The 14514-nt window shown below is 43.6% G+C and overlaps 1 protein-coding gene across 1 annotated transcript; it reads left to right on the top strand.

Moving 5' to 3' along the window:
• Window positions 1–793: 793 nt before the first annotated feature.
• On the top strand, window positions 794–12966 carry RAB33B (RAB33B, member RAS oncogene family). Its single transcript, XM_044300845.1, has 3 exons — window positions 794–954; window positions 5661–5925; window positions 8649–12966. Exons 2-3 carry the CDS (start codon window positions 5680–5682, stop codon window positions 9081–9083), a joined length of 681 nt encoding a protein of 226 aa, XP_044156780.1. The 5' UTR covers window positions 794–954; window positions 5661–5679; the 3' UTR covers window positions 9084–12966.
• The last annotated feature ends 1548 nt before the right edge of the window (window positions 12967–14514 follow it).

Raw genomic sequence — 14514 nt, 5'->3', positions numbered from 1 at the left:
AGGCTATCCACGGAACACATGGACATTCTTGGAATCATTTATCAAACTGGTAAAAAGTATAAAGTAGAACTGGCTTAGTTGCCCATAGCAACAAATCAGATTCCACCTTTTATTTTCCAAAGAAGCTGTCCAAAATGAAAGCTGGGATCTGATTGGTTGCTATGGGCAACCAGTTCTACTGTACACCAGTTTGATAAATGACTCCTTCTGTGTCCACCATAAAAGTTCTCGGATATGGCACATGGGTGAACCCTAAAACTGGACTCATGAAGACGATCCCTGTCCGTTCTATAAGGCAATGACAACCGTGATACGACTACACTTTGACATCTGTATTCTCAGCTCACTCCACTCGTTCCCACTGCTGTTCACACAACTGAACCATCATATGGCCGGAAACTAGTTCACAAAGCCACTGTACATGCATTCATCTGTGTAATGGCTGCCCCTGTAATACAGGTGCCAGAGTAGTCCAGTGTGAGGAGCACTAAACCTAGAAAGCAGCTCCACATAGCTTATGGGCCATGCCATCAGGAGCTCCAGGTGCCAGCCTCAGGATGCAGACACAGAGTGCCCATGCTCACTCCACTCTCCAGCCCAGACATTTCCACTCTTTGCAGGACTCACGCCCCGCCTCCTGTCTGTAGCAGGATGATGACGTAACATTCCGCACAGCCATCTTTCTTTTGGGCAAAGAGACTATTAGTGATATATGCTCTGCCCAGTTCAAATATGGCGACTTTGTTTATCATCCACCAGCAGGGCGGAGGCAGCGACGGTGACGTAGCCAAGGCAGGAGGGGCGAACAAATGCCAAAGCAGCCGGCTACTCAGCGGTAGAGGCAGCGAGGAGAAACGCCGGCCGCTTTTTGTTCGAACCTCCGTCATTCCCTACACCCCTGGTGAGCGGTTTTTCGGGGTGCCAGGCTCAGCGGCTCCATACCAGCCCCTCTAGGTGAGTAGCTGTGGGCGCGTCCCCGGCCTGTATACGTGGACGCGCTCCAGCTGTGCGCTGCTTGGTGCCAGCACCCCGCCAGTGCTGCCACCTGGTCTGCACCCGGCTGTTGCCACGGTTACCAGCACCCTGATAATGGTAACATATGTATTCCTGACACATGGGAAAGATGGCAGTGTGTAGCATCAATGGAATTATAAATGGCCCCTGTGTACTGATGGGGGTGCCTATGGATGGTGCCCAGCAGAGGGTGTAGCATAGTGGCCCAGGGGTGCACCTAGCCTTTCGGCTGCCTGAGGCGAAAACTGAAACAGTGCCTCCCCCAATTTGCCAATTTCTTAACCTAACCCCTTCCCTACTGTTAGACATACTTGGAAGACTTTACATGCAGCGCTACACAACATACAGGGTAATGCAGTGCCACATACTGTGCCCACTGTTTCCCAATACTATACTGCAGAAACAGGTAATCCCCCCCCCCTTCTGCTGCCCCCCTCTTGTCCCTACCGGGTGCTGCCTGAGGCAATCGCCTCGCCTTATTGGTGGTGCGCCAATGGGCCCAGGTTCATGACTGGCCAGCTTGTCATCAGTGATGGCTTCTCGTGGACCCCCTTCCTCTACACCACAGAACGACCATTTTTACTATGCGCACCAAACATTAACTTAGCATGTTTTAGACTTTTTTTTTCATGCTGCTTTATCTGTAGTGCCTAGGGTCTGTTCACGTCTATGGCTGTACCCTGCTTCATGCTAGGCCTCTTTACCCTCTGCCATTAAGGCGCTAGAACATCATCCAAGCCAGGCATCTTCAAACTGCGGCCCTGCAGCTGTTGCAAAACTACAATTCCCAGCATGCCTGAACAGCCTACAGCAGGGCATTGTGGGAGTTGTAGTTTTACAACAGCTGGAGGGCTGCAGTTTGAGGATGCCTGATCTACGCTGTTCACATTCACATTTTTTGCAGTTTTCTCAGGACTGCCTGTGCAAAAATAGACGAACCTGATTACAAATCCATGAAGTTTGTTTGAAACTGTAAAAAAGGTCTGGCATGGCTATTAAGACTTCGTTCTAAGCTAAGGCTGTGATGCTAAAGTGAACAGAGCCTTATGTACATTGCATACGTGGTGCAGCACCATTAAAACCTCTTGCATCTGTCTGCCAGTCTGTGCATATTTTAAGGGGTATTCCCATTGTTAGGGTATGCCGTCTCTTTATAGCTGACCTATGGGACACCCAGCGATCCTGAATCAGCTGTGGCAGTTGGTTGCCTGGAGTGTCACTGCACAGGGCAAACAATGGGGCCACAGTACTGATGTAGTGGGGGAAGGGGCAGAATTTGGACCCATACTAATCTTAAAGTGATGGCATATCCTAGCGTATCAGTTCAACAGGGGTCCAACTACCAGCACCCTGCCAATCAGAAGTTTGAAGAGGCTGCGGCACTCCAGTGAGCGCTGCAGTCTCCTTACAGAATGCCAAGCACAGCGCTGTACATTGTATAGTGGCTGCACTTGGTACTGCAGAACAGGCCCATTCACTTAATAGGGACTGAGCTGTAAATAAACCATGTGACCAACTAACGTAACGTCAGTGGCCTAGAAGAGGCTGTAGCGCTCACTGGAGGACCACAACATCTTCAAATGGCTGATAGGCAGAAGTTCCGGGAGGCAGAGCCCCACTGATCAGACGTGATCTGGATTTATATTGAATTCCCCCCAAAAAACTTTAAATTAAACTACCTCCATAAGCTGACAGGACCAGACCAGGAAAAAACATTTTGAAACCTACATTAGATGTAGCAGGAGAAGTAAAAACCTCTTCTAACTTCTTCCTAAAGGCCGTCGATCAGTGGACAGATACCAGCAAAATACAAAGTAACACAACGTATAGAAATAGTTTGACAGGTATGGGTTGTTTGCTGGAAAGGATGTGGGCACTGGATGGCCAAGAAATCTCAGTGATGATATGAGGAGCAGAGGAGGTCTTGTCAGCTGGAGATGACTCGTGGTGAGGTAGCACATTAGGTCAGAGGTGTATGGAGGAGACAGACCATGGACAGCCTTGTAGATCACTGTTGGGGTAAGACAACATGGTGAGGGTGTGACCCAAGCGCCACACGTCTGCGTAAGCCGCGGCTGTGTTCTGTTAACTCATTAGAAACCGATTGTTTATTCAGCAGTCATTGTTATGGGCGCACAGTGACCCACAAAGCCGTGCGGCCATCTACCCCATATGGCCCTACTCTAAATGTTTTGAAATGGATTTGCTGGGCGATAGTAGCCAGTGAAGGGATTGGCAAAGGGGAGATGTAGATTATTGGGTTGGTGGAGCTCGGAGTAGATTGTACATGTGCAGTGAGTTAGATGGAGTGGCACGGAGGAGGAAGTAGTGTTAGTGGCTTTGAAGAGTACATGACTACATTTTCGGAGTGCTAAGAAATTGCAGAAGCATGAAGTTGCAAAAAATTGGGCAACTCGTAGCGTTTCTATGGAAGCTTCAAGCACACAATGATACAACCTTTGTCTCTACAGGTGGCCAAACATATTAGACGATTGTCAGGAAAAAAGGCCACCCATCTAATGTGTCTGGGGGTGTCCCGCCTCTTCCTAGAGGCAAGATGAGGGGAAGAAGGGTCAGGCTCAGGCGTATTGGATTTCTGTATGCCCATCCCTTTGCTGCCAAAGGTGTCTAGTAGCATTCTATTCCCCCTTCCCATTGAAAGCACATGCACACTTGGGCAGGACCAGGGTGCATGTACAATTGAAACCAGAAGTTTACATACACTATATAAAAAGACACACATGCATGTTTTTCTCAATATCTGTCATGAAACCAGAATAAACCTTTCCTGTTTTTGGACAATTAGGTTTACCATAATTATTATTTGCCAAATGCCAGAAAAATGAGAGAGAGAATGTTTTAAGGCATTTCTATTACCTTCTCCAAAGTCAAAAGTTTACATACATTTCATTAATATTTGGTACCATTGCTCTTAAACTGTATGACTTGGGTCAAACGTTTTGGATATCCTTCCACAAGCTTCTCACAATAGTTGTTCGGAATTAGGGCCCATTCCTCCTGACAGAACTGTTGTAACTGAGCCATGTTTGTTGGTCGCCTTGCTCGCACCTGCCTTTTCAGCTTTACCTATGCAGTTTCAATAGGATTGAGATCGGGGCTTTGCGATGGCCACTCCAAAACATTGATTTGTTATCCTTAAGCCACTTTGTAATCAGTTTGGCAGTATGCTTCGGGTCATTGTCCATTTGGAAGACACATTTCCGCCCAAGCTTTAACTTCCTGACTGTCTTGAGATGTTGCTTCAGTATTTCTATATAATCTGGCTTTTTTATGTTTCTTTTGGAGTAATGGCTTCTTCCTAGCAAAGGGGCCTTTCAGCCCATGTTGATACAGTAATCGTTTAACTGTGGATATTGACACAATCCTACCAGCTTCCACCATCATCTTCACAAGGTCTTTTGCATTTGTTCTTGGGTTGATATGCACATGTCGGACCAAAGCACGTTCTTCTCTGGGACACAGAACCCGTCTTCTGAGCAGTATGATGGCTGGACATTCCCATCTTGTTTGTACTTGTACAGATGAACTAGGCACCTTCAGGTATCTTGAAATGGCACCCAAGGTTGAGCCAAACTTGTGCCAGTCCACAATTCTCTTCCTGATATCTTGGCTGATTTCTTTAGACTTTCCCATGATGCTACACAGATAAGCAGTGTGTTTCAGGTGTGCAGATAATTGCATCCACAGGTGTGTCTCTAAACAAACCTAACCCTGGGTTCACACCTGAGCGTTGCGCAAACGCGCGTTTTTATGCGCGTTTTTTGTAATAGTAAATGCGCGTTTGACGCGCGTTTGTGTCATTGACTGCAGTGTCCTATGGCCACAAACGCGCGTCAAAACGCCCCAAAGAAGCTCAAGTACTTGTTTGAGCGTCGGGCGTTTTTACAGCGCGATCGTACGCGCTGTAAAACGCCCAGGTGTGAACCATTCCCATAGGGAAGCATTGGATTTCATGTCTTGAGCGTTTTACAGCGCGTTTGAACCCAGGGTAACAGAATCTTCCAAACACATGACGTTATATGGGCAGTCCAGAATTGTTTAAAGGCATAGTAATCTTAGTGTATGTAAACTTTTGACATTGCAGAAAGTAATAAAAAAATACCTTAAAACATTCTCTCATTTTTCAGGCATTTGGCAAATAATAATTATGGTAATCCTAATTGTCCAAAAACAGGAAAGGTTTATTCTGGTTTCATGACAGATATTGAGAAAAACATGCATGTGTGTCTTTTTTTATAGTGTATGTAAACTTCCGGTTTCAACTGTATATGGGGGGGGGGGGGGGTGAAATAGTGTTCAACCTTCAGCTTTCTCGCATGTATGAAAGTCATTTTTGGGCATTTTTTTTTCATATTTTTTTTATTTTATTTTTTAAATGTTTAATTACCTTGGATAGCCCCTTTAACCCAAGCTCTGGCGCCAAAGCTTATTACAAGTATTCGGTTCTAGATGCTTAGAACCTATGTATAAGAACTCTGTTATGTCCTTTTCCGCCTCTTGCTTGTCGCTTGCTGTCTTTAGCAGTTGTTCCTTGTTACACATTGATTTTGTATTCCTGCCGGCCTTGGCGTAGGCTCGACTTGCCCTTTCAGTCCACATGACTTATATTCTCATTTCTTTGACAGCATTTGCCTGTGGGTAAATATGTCTTCAGCCACTGGTGGAGACAGAGGACTTGAATCTTCCTTGGAAGCGAGTATCAGCAGCACGTGTTCTTATGGATCTACCCGTGCCAGGATTTTTAAGATCATTGTGATTGGTGACTCCAATGTGGGGAAGACCTGCCTGACGTATCGCTTCTGCACAAGCTATTTCCCTGAACGGACAGAGGCCACCATCGGTGTGGACTTTAGGGAGAGGTGTGTAGATATAGATGGAGAAAGAATAAAGGTAATGATGAGTGAATGAATAGTGAAAGAGAGGCGGCTGGGAAATATCTAATGTTGAATCTGGATGTAACTTCTACCACAGTGCTGATGTCCATCATTTTCTCAGATGGTAGCATAGTGGGCACAGACATAATGGTGGGCATAGATATCCAGATATTGGTGCAGCTTAGATTTCCAGTCTTTGTGTCTGATTTGCAAACCATATATTGAATGTACACAGGATCTGCACCTCCTTATAATGTGTCTACATGTTGGCGTTCTAGGGAACAAGATAAGGGCTCATGCACATAAACATATTTTCTTTCCGTGTCTGTTCCATGTTTTTTGTGGACCGTTCATTTCTATGGGTCTGCAAAAAAACGGATGTTACTCCGTGTGCATTCCATTTCCATATGTTCGTTCCGCAAAAAAGTTGAACGTGTCCTATTATTGTCCGCATTACGGACAAGGATAGTACCATTCTATTAGGGTCCAGCTGTTTCGTTCCGCAAAATACGGAATGCACACTGACGTCATCCGTATTTTTTTTACGGACCGCTTTCTTCATAAACAGACTTGTCCATGAGCTGGCTCTGGTATTTAAGCCCCATTGAAGTGAATACTGCAACACCAGCCTATTGACAAGAATGCCGCCTTTTTCTGGAAGAAGGCAGCTGGTTTTTTTTTTTTTTTTTTTTTTTTTTTGGTTTTTTTTTTTATATATTCGCCTGTAACCTCTTTAAGATTAAAGAGAACCTGTCACTTGGTATTCGGCCACTAAACCACCTGACTGCTCACTGAATTGAGGTGTCGTGTCCCTGGCTTCATCTGCACAAGGCATCCGATGCCACTGGACTCATCTCTGGTAAGGGCCGATTCGCACAACTGTATTTTTCTGTCTACGTCCGTTCCGCAATTTTGCGGATCAGATGTGGACCCATGCATTCAATGGGGCTGCAAAAGATGTGGACAACACACTGTGTGATGTCCACATCCGCTCTTCCATTCCGTGGCCCTGCAAAAAAGATAGAATGCATCCTATTCTTGTCCGACAAGAATAGGATGCATTCTATCATAGATCAGGACGTTCCGATCCACAAATGCAGAACGCATATGGCCAGTATCTGTGTTTTGTGGATCTGCAATTTGCGGACGCAAAAATGGATACGGTCGTGTCAATGGACCCTTAATTACAAGTTCTTTTACTACCTAATTTTGGAACAGCCGGTTTTCACACTCAGTGTTTTAACAGCTAAATAACAACATGCTGGTAGTTTAGAGCCCCAAATCTAGTGACTGTTCCACTTAAAGATCACTTGTCACGTCCTTAGAGAAGTCCACCTGGCTGCATACCTGTGCAGCGGTATCTTCAATGTCTCCAACAATTTATTTTTTCTCCTAGGCTCCTCGGTCATTATTACACAGTTAGTTCCACGGCCCAATAGCAGTGAATTGTCAAGCTGGTGGCCTCCAGCGCATAGCTATTGACACCCACCTGACGTTTCACTGGTATCGGCCACCGAAACTAACTGATTGTGGGAGGCTAAGTGGGGGGAAAAAAAAGCATAGTCATGGAAGATACTGCTACATACCTTTGTGACATATTAGGTCCTGTTTAAAGGGATTTAGCCAAGTTTAGATGATCTAATTAACTGATCAGTGGGGGTCCAACCGCTGGGAACCACACCGATCCTGAGAACAAGGGTCCGGTTCCCTTGATCTGATGAAGCGCTGATTCTCTATGGTACTGCTGGAGATAGCAGAGTACAGCGCTCAGCTACTTTCAGTGGTCCCATAGACAATGAATGCAAAGAAAGGGTGCGTGCTTAACCTGCCGCTTCATCAGATTAAGGGAATGGGACACTTGTTCTTGGGATAGGTGGGAGTCCCAGCGGTCGGACCCCCACCAATCAGTTATTTATCCCTTATCCTGTGGATAAGGGATAACTTCAAAACTTGGCACAACCACTTTAAAGGGAGTCTTTCACCTAATCTGAGCGTTTTAGACCGCTCAGATCAGGTTATAGACTCTTTAACCCTCATTACAATCATACCTTTGTCTTATGTGTCCCTCGCCCAGATAATGAAAATACTTTTTAAACTTATGCAAATTACCTTCTGAAGGTGCCCAGGGGCGGCGTTACTGGGCGATGTGCCCAGAAAAACACACCTCCAGCCGGCGGACGTCACGAGCGGCACCAGAGGACGGCGGGCTGGGAACTGGCCCGCACCTGCGCACTGCTCTGCCCATTATGGGCAGATGAACAGCTTTTCATATTGCGCATGCGCCGGCCAACTACAGACAGCCGGCCGGCGCATGCGCAATATGAAAGGATGTTCCTCTGCCCATAATGGGCAGAGCAGTGCGCAGGTGCGGGCCAGTTCCCAGCCCGCCGTCCTCTGGTGCCGCTCGTGACGTCCGCCGGCTGGAGGTGTGTTTTTCTGGGCACATCGCCCAGTAACGCCGCCCCTGGGCACCTTCAGAAGGTAATTTGCATAAGTTTAAAAAGTATTATTTTCATTATCTGGGCGAGGGACACATAAGACAAAGGTATGATCGTAATGAGGGTTAAAGAGTCTATAACCTGATCTGAGCGGTCTAAAACGCTCAGATTAGGTGAAAGACTCCCTTTAAGGAAGGCTATCAATTTGTGAAATTACTACCGCATTAGTATTTAATTTTTTTCATGTAATACTGTCAGGTCTGTTTATTGCAAGACCTTTTATTTGTGCCTTATTTTGCAGATTCAGCTATGGGACACGGCTGGTCAAGAACGCTTCCGCAAGAGCATGGTCCAGCATTACTATAGGAATGTACATGCTGTGGTTTTTGTGTACGACATCACCAATATGGCAAGTTTCCATAGTCTACCAGCCTGGATAGAGGAGTGCAAGCGGCATTTACTTACCAATGATGTGCCCCGCATTCTGGTCGGCAATAAGTGTGACCTAAAGGACTCTATTCAAGTACCCACTGACTTAGCTCAAAAGTTTGCTGACTTACACAGCATGCCAATGTTTGAAACCTCCGCCAAGAATACCAATGACCACGTTGAGGCTATATTCATGACACTGGCACATAAGCTGAAGAGTCACAAGCCACTGGTCTTGAGTCAGCCACCAGAGAATACAGTAGAGCTTAATTCTGGAGCCAAGACCTCCTTTCCGTGCGGTTGCTAGATTTCTGTTTTTATCAGACTCAAATGCAGGAAGCATTTTACAAGTTCCATTGAAGTAGAAGTCAGCTTGGTGGCAAGACTGCCAGGAAGATGCATGGTTTTATGGAGGTCAAGTTAAGGCATGTTCTATTCAGGGGTCTTGCATTGAGCCTCATTGTAACCGTTATTATAGCGTGGACTTTTCAGAAACCCAATCGTTCGAGTTGTGCATTTTTTTTTTTCTTCCTTCTTCCTCAAACTACATAACCTTTTTGCTAAATGTGATTTTTAATTCTGAAAAGTGTACTATGTCCATGTGCTTTCCTGTTTGACTTCACCTAAACTGCATTTCTCTAACCTTTTTCCCTGTATTTTAGTCTTTCGATTACATTTGTCTATTCCCCATCTCCCCCCCCCCCCCCCCTACTTTCCAGTCGGACAGCCTGGTTCCTCATGTCGGACAGAGGCTGTGTGCACAGTAAGCTGGTAGTGCCTTGTTGGAGTCAGACCTAGCCCATAGCAGGTTGATCCATGTGCCTGTGACCATATTGCTGCTGTTGGGACAGGTCTAGAATTGCATACGGTTCTATATTTGAAGTAAAACTCTAAGAAGTCACTAAGTAATGGTGAGTGATTGGAGTCAGACAAGGTCATTTCCTTCCTCTTATGTAGCCAGACAAGCTGAACTGTTTCTTGAAACCAAGAAGAAAGACCCAGAGAACCTCTTTACATTGCCCAGACTGTGACTGTCAAGACCTAAGAAGTCAAGCTAGGACTAGCACAAACTTACTGTTTTATGGTCTACCTTGTACTTGTGTCCTTCACAATAGTTTACTACTTAATCTAAAGAGTTGCTTTCATTTCCCATCTTAAAGGGACTGAAAATGTATAGAAAATCTCAGCACAACCGTTTTAAATGTCATTTTTAACACCTTCATGTGTGTCGTTCATGTCAAGTATATTACTGTCTGCTTGTGATAGAAAATGCACTAAATATTTTACATGTATTGTTAACAGGGACTACTGGGTTAAACCAGCCTGGTCTTATAGCTCAAAAAAAATATATATATAGAGATGCGCTAGAACACTTGTCTTGTTGAAAATATAAGCAAAGTATTTCCAAAGTATTAAAGGGGATGTTCAATGGTATAAACTTCCTATAAAATAAGCTGTACTCATCTCACCAGCCGCCCACTGCTGCTGTTGCCACACTTATCAGCAGGGACCTGGTCTCCACTTTCTGGTCACTACACAAGAAAATGGGTGGAAATGGCTGCTAAGCCAGTCAGTGGTGAATTGGCTTAGCTGGGATTTCTTGTTTGTTGAGACTGGAACGGGAAGCAGAGACCAGCGGGAATCCACAAAGTGTTGGAATGGAAGTGATGAGTGGATTGAGTAAGACCCCATGAACACAACCATGTGACAGGTGTGTCCACGATCTGCATGTTGCCGACAAAGATAGGACGTGTCCTATCTTCGACTGCAACGTGCGGATCGTGGACCCATTGCGGTCAATGGGTCCGCACCGCAATGTGGGGACAAGGCGGCCAGTGCCCATGTTTTGGGGATCTGCTGTTTGTGGTCCGCAAAATGGACACATCCATCACATGGTTGTGTGAATGGGGCCTAATACTTATTTTTATCCAGACAACCCCTTGTACCATACAAGATTTTTTAGTAAGGTTCCTTTCACATAACTGTTGTAGTAAGAATTGTATATTTCTTGCTTAAATGAAAACATAAAAAGGGGGGTGGGGAAAACCTTTTTATATTCCTATGATTTGATATAGTCCATAAAAACCAAGAAGGTAATAGACGCCTCTGGTTCTGTTAAGAACTGATTTCAGGTCTATATACATAGCTGAAATGCTTAAAGGCTATGGGCACCTTTTGGGAGCAGTATTTTTATTATTGCATTTTACTCATTTTAGGTTAAAAAAACAACAACTTTTTTTTAAACTAAATATACTTTTTTTTTTTTTTTTTTTTTCTTCTTCCAGTTTTCCATTATTAAAAATGTAAAGTTTTAACTCTCTAGCTTTCATTTTCACTATAGTTCTAGGCTAATTCTCTCTGCTTCACACTGGGTCCATTGGGGAGCTGCTGTGACTGCTCGATTTGCAGCCCTTATCTCTAAACTCCTGACAGCTCAGGAACACCGATTTTTAGCCATATTCTTATTGGCTTGAGAAAAAGTGTTTATGAGCAGTCAAAAGTTCCAAAATAACAGCTGCAGATCGAGCCTTCAGAGCTGCTCCCCAATGGATTCAGTGTGAGGCAGAGAGCATAGTCTAGTCTATAGTCTGTAAATGTAGTGAAAGTGAAAGCTGTTGAGGAAAAACTGTTGAACGTTTTTCTTAATGACCAATTGAAAAAAATTGATTTTTAACTAAAAATGGGTAAAATGCAATGATAACAATATTGCTCACGAAGGTGCCCATAGCCTTTAAGCAGATTCCCTTCTGAATTTAGATGATAATGTGCAAGTGCTAAAGGCTATCTGTGGGCCGTTATCATTTTAGAGACCTCATTGGGACTGAAGTACTTCATAGATCAGCTTTTCTCACTTAAGTTTGTATACCTGCTAACACATCTTCTCTAAACAGCCAAATGCAGTGTGTGACTCTTCTGGCACGTTGTTGGCGCAGCCTGGGAGTTGTATTTGCAAGGCCAGTGTAGTACCACACTTTACTATGTCCTAAGCACTACCTGATGTATAATAATGGTATTGTGGAAATGTGGGACAGAACTGTTCTGGTGAATTATTGAAAACTATGTGTTATTGCATATTCCTGCCCTACCTGTATGACTGTAAAAAACTAATTTTGTGCACGTGTGTGTATATGACAGAAAGGAGTCATTGTTTGTGGTATGTCAAATTCATTTTCCCCAAATGTTTTAAGCCCCTGGTCGTTTTAAGGATAGCTGTTGCAGAAACCTTGAAAGTCACACCACTTAAAGAAGCACTCCTGCAAACATTTTTATTCTTTGACCAGTTAGAAAGGTACATGATGTAAACTGTAGTGAAGATAATCTTATCAGTGACTGTATCGGTGAGTTATAACCTCCCTTCTAATCCTCAGCTTTGTCATGTGAACACTGATCTCCAACTGACACAGGACAGGAAGTCAGTTACTTCTCTATTCATTCTTATGAGACTGACGTTGAGGCTGTTTTAGGAATACATAGAGAAGCTGGCTTCCTGTACACACATAAGATGCTGTGCTATTTGAAGTGTCAGTGTTGGTCACATGGCACAACTGAGGATCAGAAGGGAGGGGATAACTCAGTCATTGGTAAGAAGATTACCTTCACTACAGTTTACATCATGTACCTTTCTAACAGGTCAGAGGATAAAAAATGTGTGCAGGAGTGCTTCTTTAATGTATGTTGTAGCAGTGTTGACCTATTACATTTAGAAGTGGGGTTCAGCGATCGAATAAGCAGCTGCGCTTGTTGGAATGACACAGACCTTTCACTGCAGTTGAGCCAACTGTCCATATCCTTTAGTCTTAAGGCATCTTTTATATGGCTGTAATGTGGACACATTAAAGCCCCCACCAATCCATGCTAGACTATGGATTTAGTGATCCGAACTTGCAGCATCTTAAATTCCTCTGATCTTATTTTGGGTCATTATTCCTAAACAGGCCTAGCCCATCATTTTGTGATCGTTAAGGGGTCTTCTCCTTGGGGCCCCTACAGATCATCAGAACCATATGACCATACAAATTTGGATGTGTCTAGTACACAAGTGAACAGGGTCTTAACTGCAGTAACGGTCACCGCTACCCCTTTACTCTGCTAATCAGCAGGTGTCCCAAGATGGGACCCTCACCGATCACACATTGATGGCCTATACTAAGGATATACTGTCAGCATAAGGGTCCATTCACATGTCCGTCTTTCCTGATCTGTTCCGTTTTTTGCGGAACAGATCTGGACCCATTCATTTTCAATGGGCCCTGAAAGAAATCGGACAGCACAATGTCCGTTTTTCTTTTTTTTTCAGGACCCATTGAAAATGAATGGGTCCAGATCTGTTCCGCAAAAAACGGAACAGATCAGGAAAGAAACAACGGACGTGTGAATGGACCCTAAAATATACTGTCTGCAGTAAAAACTAGAAAACTGAGGAATTTGTATTTTGAGGCACTCGGTGCAATTAATTAAAGGGAACTATAAAATAAGAGATTGGCACTTAGATTATATGGATAAGACTTCATTCAATGCATGATAAACTACTTGAAATTTAGATTTTTCTGCATTTTCTTTTTACCTGGTTAAGCTCTCTCTGATCTGATTTCTAGATTCCTTGTATTGAATTGTCAACCTGTTTTTATTTTTAGAGTTTTTTAATAATTTCTCTTATGGCATATATGATATCCCGTTATATAATGCAAATAATAAAAATATGGCTTTGTGCACCATTTCTCATTCTACATCAATACTAATGACTGTCATTAAAGGGAATCTCAACAGTTTTGGCCATGCTAAACTCCTGAGAGCACTAGGATAGGGCTGGGAAGAGCAGAACATGCCTACATTTTGTGGGGCTTTTATTATCAGGAGTAGTGTGAATATGAACTCTTAGGCTAAGGCTATAAGTGAAACTCATGTCGTACTAAAGTCACTCAACATTTTTTGTAATAATTGTCAATGGTGTTGCACTGTGAAATACTGCAGTCACAACGTGACACCTATAACAATCATTATAAAAAAAAAATGTTGTGCAACTTTGGTGCATTGAGCTGCTTGCCTCTGCCCAGAGTGACAGCTGTAGCATCCAACCAGGAGACCATTACTTCAGAGGGGAGGGGCTGTGAAGCAGCTCAGTGCAGAAAGCACTTCACAGTGAAGCACCGCCTCCAGTGCATGTGCAGGAGTATTTTCCATTAGAATACAACTTCATATTCTTACTGCTCCTGATTTAAAAAAAAAAAAAAGGCTTCACAAAAGGTATGTTTGTCCTGCTCTCCCCTGCCTGCTATTAGCAGTTTAACGTCAAAACTGCTGGCAGAATCCCTTTAAGTCTCAAAGTATGTATAACTAAAAGTTATATTTATTGATTAAAAGGGAACTCTGGATGCACATTTTATGTATTTATTTGCCAAAATTTCATAAACTATGCAATGTCTTTATAGTATGTATGTCTACTATCTTGTTTTGGTATTATTTTTTGAGAGTACGTGCAATCAGTGGTCTCTTTTGCCCTCGATCAAAGCTTACCTGTTCAACCATGGAGTTGCTGCTTGGAGATTAACGTTACTCTAACTCATTGTGGTTTCTTTATGCCTCTTTTTAATTGTCATTATGGCCTTACCCTGAACTTAAAGATTCCAATAAAAAATTGCTAATAAATGGTACAGAACTTTGTTTTTGTTTCCTTTAACATGAAACTTTAGACGAAAGCACTGTTATTTAACAGGGTTCTGGTACTTTTCCTTACCAGA

This window comes from Bufo gargarizans, chromosome 1, assembly GCF_014858855.1.
Source record: "Bufo gargarizans isolate SCDJY-AF-19 chromosome 1, ASM1485885v1, whole genome shotgun sequence".
NCBI classification, from domain to species: Eukaryota; Metazoa; Chordata; class Amphibia; order Anura; family Bufonidae; genus Bufo; species Bufo gargarizans.
This window is presented reverse-complemented; position numbering and strand designations above follow the sequence as displayed.